The sequence below is a fragment of the Oncorhynchus masou genome, chromosome 28, assembly GCF_036934945.1.
Source record: "Oncorhynchus masou masou isolate Uvic2021 chromosome 28, UVic_Omas_1.1, whole genome shotgun sequence".
NCBI classification, from domain to species: Eukaryota; Metazoa; Chordata; class Actinopteri; order Salmoniformes; family Salmonidae; genus Oncorhynchus; species Oncorhynchus masou.
Genome location: NC_088239.1, coordinates 67,405,939 through 67,417,016, shown reverse-complemented (window position 1 = coordinate 67,417,016; position 11,078 = coordinate 67,405,939). Strand labels below are relative to the sequence as shown.

Sequence of the window (11,078 nt, the reverse complement as noted above, 5' to 3'; positions counted from 1 at the left end):
CATTATGGGGTATTGTGTGTAAATTGATATGTGTGTAAAGTGTGATAAGACTTCATTGTCATGGCGTCATCAGTTCAATGTCATTGTAGAAGGTTGACAGGACTCAAACCGAGCGTCTTCACAATAAATGTACACAGTTAAACTTGTGCCTGGAAGACTTTTAGATTGTTGACAAAGTTGTTGTTTTTCTTTTTTATTCTGTTAGCCCACATTGAGCCACAGCATGTAGTGTTGATGGTGTGTCTCTTAGTTATTCATGTCTTTAATCATAGTTAATCAGTCAGTATGATCAGGACATGCTTCCATGTTTTATCACACACAGTAGCAGGAGGCTCCATTTGCTGCTGGAATGTAGAGATCTATTTTGGCAGAGAAAGAGGGAGAGAGGGAGAGTGAAAAAAATGGGGGAGAGAGGGGAATGAGGGAAGGAAAGATAGATAAGGAAAGAAAGCAATAGAAGGAAAAAGAGAGACAGAGAGAGAAATAGAGAGCGGGAGAGAGAGAGAGATAGAAAGAAAGAAACATACAGATTGAGGGATAAAGCCAAGCCAAGAAACTTGACAGAGGACTGAAATTCCAACTCCAGCCACCCAAGTATAAACTGTTCTCTCTGCTACCTCACTGCAAGCGGTATCAGTGCACCAAGTCTGGAACCAACAGGACCCTTAACAGCTTCTTCCCCCAAGCCATAAAACTGCCAAACAAGAATGCTGAATAGCTAATAACATGGCTACGCGCTGCTGCCTATTATCTATCCTGTTGTCTAGTCACTTTAACCCTACGCACAGTCAAAAATTATTCAGACCTGTTGACTTTTTCCACATTTTGTTATGTTACAGCCTTAATATAAAATTAATTAAAGTGTTTTTTCTATCATCAATCTACACACAATACCCCATAATGAAAAAGTAAAAACAGGTTTTTGGAAATGTTGGCAAATTTATAAAAAAAATGAAACATCACATATACATAAGTATTCAGACACTTTACTCAGTACTTTGTTGAAGCACCTTTGGCAGCGATTACAGCCTTGAGTCTTCTTGGGGATGACGCTACAAGCTTGGTACACCTGTTTTTGGGGAGTTTCTCACATTTTTCTCTGCAGATCATCTCAAGCTCTGTCAGGTTGGATGGAGAGCGTTGCTGCACAGCTATTTTCAGGTCTCTCCAGAGATTCGATGGGGTTCAAGTCCAGGTTCTGGCTGGGCTACTCAAGGACATTCAGAGACTTGTCCCGATGCCGCTCCTGCGTTGTCTTGGCTGTGTACTTAAGGTTGTTGTCCTGTTGGAAGGTGAAGCTTCACCCCAGTTTGACGTCTTGAGCACTCTGGAGCAGCTTTTCATCAAGGATCTCTCTGTACTTTGCTCCTTTCATCTTTGCCCTCGATCCTGACTAGTCTCCCAGTCTCTGCTGCTGAAAAACACCTCCACAGCATGATGCTAACACCACCATGCTTCACCGTAGGGATGGTACCAGGTTTCCTCCAGACGTGAAACTTGGCATTCAGGCCAAAGAGTTCAATCTTGGTTTCATCAGACCAGAGAATCTTGTTTTTCATGGCCTGAGAGTCCTTTAGGGGCCTTTTTGCAAACTCCAAGTGGGCTGTCATGTGCCTTTTACTGAGGAGTGGATTCCCTCCGGCCACTCTACCATAAAGGCTTGATTGGTAGAGTGCTGCAGAGATGGGTGTCCTTCTGGAAGGTTCTCCCAACACCACAGACGAACTCTGGAGCTCTGTCAGAGTGACCATCTGGCTCTTGGTCATCTCCCTGTCCAAGGCCATTCTCCGCTGATTGCGCCGTTTGGCCAGGCAGCCAGCTCAAGGAAGAGTCTTGGTTGTTCCAAAGTTCTTCCATTTAAGAATGATGGAAGCCACTGTGTTCTTGGGGTACCTTCAATGCTGCAGCAATTGTTTGGTTTCCTTCCCCGTGCCTGTGTCTCTACACAATCCTGTCTCAGAGCTCTAAAGACAATTCCTTCGACCTCATGGCTTGGTTTTTGCTGACATTCACTGTCAACTTAGAGACCTTATATAGACAGGTGTGTGCCTTTCCAAATGATGTCCAATCAATTGAATTTATAACAGGTTGACTCCAATCAAGTTGTAGAAACATCTCAAGGATGATCAATGGAAACAGGATGCACCTGAGCTCAATTTCGAGTCTTATAGCAAGGGGTCTGAATGCCTTTGTAAATAAGGTATTTCTGTTTTGTATTTTTAATAAATTTGCCAACATTTCTAAAAACCACTTTGTCATTTTGTTGTATTGTGTGTAGATTGATAAGGGGGAAAGGTATTTAATCCATTTTAGAATAAGGCTGTAACATAACAATATGTGGAAAAGGTCAAGGGTCTGAATATTTTCCGAATGCACTGTACCAACCATCCACAGGCTCCGGTCAGAGAGAGTTAGGCTAGTGACAGTCCTGTCTCTGCTCTTCTCTCTGTTGACTACTGCTTGACTAGCCAGTCTCTCTATTGTTAACACAGACAGGCACTTTTCTGGTACTGTACTGTACTGTACTGCTATGAGCTAATTCTAAAGCTATCTGGCTACAGTATGAGCTACAGTATGTAGCTACAGTATGAGCTACAGTATGACCAGTGGTGGAAAAAGTACCCAGTTGTCATACTTGAGTAAAAGTAAAGATACCTTAATAGCAAATGACAAGTAAAAGTAAAGGTCACCGAGTAAAATACTACTGTATGTAAAGAAAACGTGTAATTACTTAGGTAGCAAAAGTAAAAGTATGAATAATTTAAGATTGTCTATATTAAGCAAACCCCACAAATGTTTGTTTCTTCCTACGGATAGCTAAGGACACAGTCCAACGCTCAGACATCATTTACAAATGAAGAGTGTGTTTAGTGAGTCCGCCAGATCAGAGGTAGTAGGGATGACCAGAGATGTTCTCTTGATAAGTGCGGGAATCTGATAATTTCCGGGTGTCAGAAAAAATGTATGGAGTAAAAAGTATATTATTTTCTTCAGGAATGTAGTGAAGTAAAAGTAAAAGTTGTCAAAAATATAAAAAGTAAAGTACAGATACTCCATAAAACAACTTAAGTAGTACTTTAAAGTACTTTTTACTTAAGTACTTTACACCACTGCTATGACTATTCTACCGCAATGTGGCTAATGCTAAATGTACTGTATGTGGCTAAAATAACCAGTCACACGCTTTATGAACAAATTATACACATTATAGCATATTTTTCTCATGCCAAAACAACATGTGTTCCAGTGTCCTTTGGCAGTGATTACAGCTGTGAGTCTTTCTGGGTAAGTCTCTAAGAGCTTTGCACACCTGGATTGTAGAATATTTCGATATTATTATTTTTAGTATTGGTTGTTGATCATTGCTAGATAGACATTTTGAATTATTGCCATATATTTTCATGCCATCAAAATTGTAACTAGCCCACTCAGGAACATTCAATGTTTTCTTGGTAAGCAACTCCAGTGTATGCAGTGCCAGTCAAAAGTTAGAACACACTTACTCATTCAAGGGTTTTTCTTTATTTGTACATTGTAGAATAATAGTGAAGACATCAAAACTATGAAATAATACATATGGATTCATGTAGTAATTAAGAAAGTCAAAATATATTTCAAATTTGCGATTTTTCAAAGTAGACACCCTTTGCCTTGATGACAGCTTTGCACACTTGTGGCATTCTCTCAACCAGCTTCATGAGGTAGTCACCTGGAATGCATTTCAATTAACAAGTGTGCCTTGTTAAAAGTTTATTTGTGGAATTTCTTCCTGTGTTTGAACCAATCATTTGTGTTGTGACAAGGTAGGGGTGGCATACAGAAGATAGCCCTATTTGGTAAAAGACCAAGTCCATATTATGGCAAGAACAGCTCAAATAAGCAAAGAGAAATTACAGTCTATCATTACTTTAAGATATGAAGGTAAGTCAATCCAGAAATGTCAAGAACTTTGAACGTTTCTTCAAGTGCAGTTGCAAAAACCATCATGTGCTGTGATGAAACTGGCTCTCATGAGGACCGCCACAGGAAAGGAAGACCCAGAGTTACCTCTGCGGCAGAGGATAAATTAATTAGAGTTACCAGCCTCAGCAATTGAAGCCCAAATAAATGCTTCACAGAGTTCAAGTAACAGACACATCTCATCATCAACTGTTCAGAGGAGACTGAGTGAATCAGGCCTTTATGGTCGAATTGTTGCAAAGAAACCACTAATAAAGGACATCAATAATAATAAGAGACTTGCTTGGGCCAAGAAACACAAGCAATGGACATTAGACTGGTGGAAATCTGTCCTTTGGTCTGATGAGTCCAAACTTGAGATTTATGGTTCCAACCGCTGTGTCTTTGTGAGACACAGAGTAGGTGAACGGATGATCTCCGCATGTGTGGTTCCCACCGTGAAGCATGGAGGAGGAGGTGTGATGGTGTTGGGGTGCTTTGCTGGTAACACTGTCTGTGATTAATTTAGAATTCAAAATAACAAAAATAAAGAAAAACACTTGAATGAGTAGGTGTGTCCAAACTTTTGACTGGTACTGTATTTGGCCTTGTGTTTTGGGTTATTGTCTTGCTGAAAGGTGAATTTGTCCGTTGGAAAGCAACCGTAACCAGATTTTCCTCTAGGATTTTCCTGTGCTTTTCTATTCTGTTAATTTTTTCCTAAAGAACTCCCTAGTCCCTGCCAATAAGAAGGAATACTTTCCGAAGCCATTGTGCCTGCCGGCAGACATCTTGTGATGGCCACTCCAATACCTTGACTTTTTTGTCCTTACACCATTTTGCCACAACTTTGGAAGTATGCTTGGGGTCGTTGTCCATTTGGAAGACCCATTTGCGACCAAGCTTTAACTTCCTGACTGATGTCTTGAGATGTTGCTTCAATATATCCACATTATTTTCCTACCTCATGAAGCCATCTATTTTGTGAAGTGCAGTCCCTCGTGCAGCAAAGCACCCCCACAAAATGATGCTGCCATGACATCATTTTCTGGAATTTCCCAAGCTGTTTAAATGCACAGTCAATTTAGTTTACGTTATACAGTGTGTGATACAGTGAATTATAAGTGAAATAATCTGTCTGTAAACAATTGTTGGAAATTTACTGTGTCATGCACAAAGTAGATGTCCTAACCGACTAGCCAAAACTATAGTTTGTTAACAAGAAATCTGTGGAGTGGTTGAAATCGAGTTTTAATGACTCCAAAGTAAGTGTATGTAAATTTCCGACTTCAACTATTTGTAATCAAGATATATTAGTGTTTTATTTTTCATATATTATTTTTTATAAATGTTAGAATTTTTCTTCCACTTTGACATTAGAGTATTTTGAGTAGATTGTTGACAAAAAACTGACAATTAAATTCAATTTAATCCCACTTTATAGCACAACAAAATGTGGAAAAATTCAAGGGGTCTGTATCTATCTATCTAAATTAATTAATTAACCAATCAAACAAACAAACAATCAATCAATCTTTCAAGGATCACGATGCCCACAACATTGAAAAAAAAAGTAATCTTTATTCTTAAAACCATAACTTCATGATCATTAACATTGACCTATACAATGGAGGGACCTGTACTTGATTGGACAATGTGTGTAGAACATGAACACTTTCCATAAAGACCAGTGGTGAGGGGGTAGAGAGAGACGGGGAGATGGGGTGTAAGGAAAGAGGAGAAAGAAGAGAGTAGTAGAGAGGAGAAAAGACAAGGATTAAGGCTTTGTCAGTGTCATACAGGCTCTACTATTTCTCCTCTATCTTCCTTTAGCATCCTTTTCTGTGTTTTAAAATGCTGTGTGATACTGCCTGTATATTAGCATTATATCCATGTAAAACATGTGTGGGAGACAGACAGACAGTGTTGTGAGACGTTATCACCTGGTTACATATCCATATCCTTTCTCCGATAATAATTATAATAAATTATTATAATAAAAAAATATGAATAGTGATCTTAACTTTATTCATAAACTACTTTTCACACATTGTGCTTGGAACTACATAGAAGAAGAAGAAGAAGAAGAAGAAGAAGAAGAAGAAGAAGAAGAAGAAGAAGAAGAAGAAGAAGAAGAAGAAGAAGAAGAAGAAGAAGAAGAAGAAGAAGAAGAAGGAACAGAGTAAATCAGTCATGGCTATACCATGTAAAGTTTTTCATGTTAGAGTAAGAGAAAGATAAGAGAGAAACACTGTGTGTGTGTGTGTGTGTCTGTACATGAGTGCATGCATGTGTGTGTGCATGTGTGTGTGCATGCAGCTGCATGTGTTTGTGTTAGAGGATTAACTCCTTGCGCCCTTCAGGTCTATGCATTCCTGTTCTCTATATGCTGCTATAGTTTACAGGCCCAGCACACTAACAGAGGGGAAAGTGCCATTGTCAGGGCTTTCCATTGACAGTAAAGTGCTTACAGGCAGCACGGGGGGGGGGGGTTCTGGGTGATGCGATGACCTGGGGTGCTTTGGTCCAGATCAACTCTGATGACGCTTGTGTTTTTATTGTCCTGCGAGCCCCGGCTTTCGGCCCTTGCCAGGGTATAAAAGCTAGGGCTCTGCACTGAGGGGGCCAGCACGAGCCAGCCTACCCCACACGGCACTACAAGCTGTACACACAGGTAAGGACACACCCCACCCACACACACAGTCCACAGCGGCAAACAGTACACAAGGGCCCACTCCTCTCAGCCTACAATGCCTGGGTGTGTCACCCTCGAGCGGGGCAGAGTCCCTAACAGAGGCCCAGGCCTCAGGGCCTACATGAGGCACTCAGACCCCAGGCTGGATTGTTACATTGGATGGTTACTTTCTTATTGGTGATTCTGATCCATCCTATGGAAGTGTGTGGCCTCTGTGTCCTGCCTTAGTTATTTACAAAAATAAAATAGTAACACACAATCAACACACATTCATTCTGTAGTAAGAACATAGATACCACACCTTTACCTGATTGTGTTTTGACTGTTTTTACATGTATTTATCCTTGTCCCTCTTTCTCTCAATCTATCTCTCTACCTCCCCCTCCATTCTCTTTCCCTCTCTTTACTTGCATCTCTATCCTCCTCACTCACCCTCTTTCCGTCAATACTCTCTTTTACTGTCTCTGGTTGCTCCACCCTCTCTTTCCTCTGACATACCTCTCCTCTCCCTGTCCCCTCTCTCCAATCCCTCCATCCTCTCCTTGCCCCCTCTCTTCCCACACTCATCTCTCCATCCCCTCCCTCCATCCCCTCCCTCCATCCCCTCCCTCCATCCCCTCCCTCTCTCTATCCCTTCTCCCTCCGTACTTTCCATCTCCCTCCCGCTCTCTGTCAGAATCTCCTGATCCCTCACCATGTCTCAGACCGCTAAGTCCGCCTCCAGTCAGGGCACTGATGCTAAGGACAAGGGAGCCCCTGCCCCCGCTGCCACCAGCAAGGCCACCAAGACCGGAGACCCTGGCATGGGAAACTTCAAAGTGAGTCACCACATCTCCATTGTATATAGACACAGCCCACTTGGCACAGGAGCTGGATTCAAATTGTAACTGCAGAAAAAAAGAGTAATGTCCACCCATTGTGTGGGAGCAGCAAACAGTCTAAAGTTAGCCATTTGCCTTTAGCCTTTATTTGAGCAGGGTTAATTGACTATGGATAGAGCATTATACAGGAGGTCTGTTGTGATTGGAAACATTGCTACTCAGTCAGTGGGTCTTAAGATGACCCCAGACATCTTACGGCCTTCACAGCAGTACAGGGGGCTTTGGGTCTAGTGGAAGGAAGCTCCTGTCCAAGTAGTCAGAGTGATAATGGAGCTTTCTAACTGATTGATAGATTGAGTTACTGTAGTTACCAGCCCCAACTGTAAAGGGCTCTGAGTCCTACAGTAGTTACATACCTGCAGTAGTAAAAGGCACCATATTCATTCTAATTCTATGGTAAAATGGCAAATATAGAATACAATATTTCTGGAATAAGGAGAGTGCCTCACCCTTGACCTCTCCTGTTGATGATGTTATCTAAACTCGGACCCCTGCAGATCATGCTGTTCGACCAGGAGAACTTCCAGGGCAGAATGATGGAGATCCAGAATGAGTGCATGAACGTGTGTGACCGCGGCATGGAGAGAGTGCGCAGTATCATTGTTGAGTGCGGCCCGTAAGTGGACGCATACACCTACAGGGAAAGATGACACACACACACTCACACACACACACACACACACACACACACACACACATACACCTACAGGGAAAGATCACACACACACACACATACACCTATAGAGTATGATTACACAATCAGTAAGCTCCACTATATTCTAGTCCAAAACACAGGAACACTTTAACATCTGAGATCAAACACTGATCCTGTACTCTTTTACAGTTCTTCACACTCATTTCATCCCGTCTTCTAATCCCTCTCTCCCCCATCTCCCCCTTGTGCCCCCCCTGTCCCTGATGGCCCCCCTCTCCAGCTTTGTTGCCTTTGAGCAGACTAACTTCCGTGGGGAGATGTTCATCTTGGAGAAGGGAGAGTACCCTCGCTGGGATACCTGGAGCAACTCTTACCGTAGCGACTGCCTCATGTCCCTCAGACCCATCCGCATGGTGAGGAACACACACACACATACAAACACGTTCGCATACACACATAGACTCATGCCAAACACACACACAAACACACTCTCACATTTTCACACACACATTCCCAACATGACAATGACAAAGGAGTTTGCTAAAGCAAAAACATCTGGTGACCAGGGCTCATACAGTAGCTAGTGGAATTAACCTCCAACACTGTACCCTGACATTCTCTCTCCTTCCTCCCCTTCCTTCCCTCTCTCCCTCCTTCCCTCATCAGGACAGCATGGAGCACAAGATCTGTCTGTTTGAGCTCTCTGACTTCAAGGGCAATAAGATGGAGATCCAGGAGGATGACGTGCCCACCCTCTGGGCGCACGGCTTCACTGACAGGGTGGGCAGCGTGAGGGTGCCTGGCGGAGTGTGAGTACACACACACACACACACACACACACATGCACTCATCCTTATACACACACACCACATTTATATTTATATGTATCACAGCAGTAGGGCTACTCTGCTGCTGTGAACCTGGTTAAATAAACTGACAAATCATCAGCTATATCAGTGATAAAGCTCATATCTGCAGGAGAAGCTAGAAATAGAGTAGTAATACATTAGTAACAGTATAGTTACATATGGCTCAGAGCCTAAGGCAGAGCTGCAGGTCCCTTGCCTTGTGCCTACAACAAGGGAAGTATTCAGTCAGTCATGGGGAGGACTGTGTCATGTTTGTGTGTCATAAAATATCAAAGGTACATTTATTACTGTAGAACTCCATTATATGACTTCATTTTAATCTAAAAACAGCCTAGAAATACTATAAATCTAAATATACGGTAACTAAACTAAACTGATCCTCTCTATCTCCTCCTCTCTCTAGGTGGGTGGGTTACCAGTACCCCGGATACAGAGGCTACCAGTACCTGTTTGAGTGTGGTGACTACAGACACTACAACGAGTTCTGTGCCTTCCAGCCCCAGATCCAGTCCATGCGTCGCGTCAGGGACATGCAGTTCCATCAGCGTGGTTGCTTCAACCTCACTTCCGCCACCAAGTGAGTGAACTCTGGTGGACTAACGCTGTAACTGCAGCCAGCCCTCCCTCACTCAACCCGCTCAACAGGCGCTTTTTATTTCTCCAATCCTATCCCTCCTTTCCTTCCCTTCACCCACCCTCATCCCTCCATCCTAAAGGGATAGAATGACCGCATCGTACCAACTGGAACAACCTAAATGACTTTTTATGATGCCAAATAATAAACATGTTTTGAAAAACTTGAACTCCTTTTGCCTGGACTACTTTTATTCAGAGCCTGTGGCAACATTTTTACCAACAGCATTTTGTGCTTCACTGTCTTTCTCTGTTTGTTATTCACTGTTTATTTCTCTCTCTTCCCTTATGTCTGTCTGACTGCTTTCTCCCAATGTTTTGTCTTTCTCGGTCTCTCCCTCCTTCACTGTGTCCATCTCTCTCTCTTCCTTCTGTCCCTCACCTCTCCATCTGTCCTGTTAGACTGAGAAAGGACCATCTGATTAGCGAGGGGTTAAAGGTTGAACACAGCCCCTCTCACCACTGACAGACAGCACAGTCCCCCTGTCTCTAAGCTATAGATTGAACAGTTTAAATGATTATTACCTAACCATGAGGATGCATGTAGATAAAGCTTGTATAAGGTTATTCAATGGGACCTTGAAATGTGTTTCCTATCTAGAGCTATGACGTAGGAGTTATGGTCAGTTTATGACAAAACACAAAATTTGACAAATATGAGGGATTTAAAATGTTCACCTTTGCGTTTTGGCCAATGGTCCCATGAAATGACCAAAGAAAAAGATGTAGACTTGATAAATCATCATTAAAATAGGAAAATTATGAAATTAGCTAATTTTAGGTTACAACAGAGCATCCGGTTGTTTTAACATCAACCAGTTCTGCAACAAAAAGCTGCCGCTATACTGATGTAAACATGTAGCTAAATAATTCTGATAAGAAATGTAGGCTACCTCACCTTGACCTACCCCAACTTAATCCAGTTGACTCTCCAATAGGAAAATATGTTTCTCCTTGCTCCCTCAGAACAACAGATCTATATGTTCTTTATTTCAAAGGGATATTGTGTCTATTCCTTATGTCACAACTTACTGGAATACATTTGTCAAAAATATCTGTTGGAAAAAGGTCTGGTTATTACCACACAAATACCTGCTTGTTAACAAGGACAGAGGTCTCTTTCAGAATGATCCTTAAGTATTACCCTGCAAATCATTACCTGAAGAAACTCAAAAGACACATTAGCATAAACTGTACATTTTGTGTTGAGCATCCAGAAACAGTTTTGCATTATCTACATGTAACGAAAATATGGAAAGATATTCACAGTTGTATAATTGTTAATATTCTTGATGGCTTTTGTTTGTTATGGGAGAAGGTGCTACTCGGTTACCTTAACCAGAATAAATATAAAGAAAAACAATTTTACCTCATAAATCTAATTGTGCTAATGGAAAAATGTAATA

At 41.9% G+C, this 11,078-nt stretch overlaps 1 protein-coding gene across 1 annotated transcript; it reads left to right on the top strand.

Annotated features, from left to right (window-relative positions):
* Positions 1 to 7,329: 7,329 nt before the first annotated feature.
* LOC135518135 (beta-crystallin B1-like) lies at positions 7,330 to 9,620 on the top strand. The gene is made up of 5 exons (XM_064943048.1): positions 7,330 to 7,452; positions 8,013 to 8,131; positions 8,451 to 8,583; positions 8,837 to 8,979; positions 9,443 to 9,620. Exons 1-5 carry the CDS (start codon positions 7,330 to 7,332, stop codon positions 9,618 to 9,620), a joined length of 696 nt encoding a protein of 231 aa, XP_064799120.1.
* Positions 9,621 to 11,078: the final 1,458 nt, after the last annotated feature.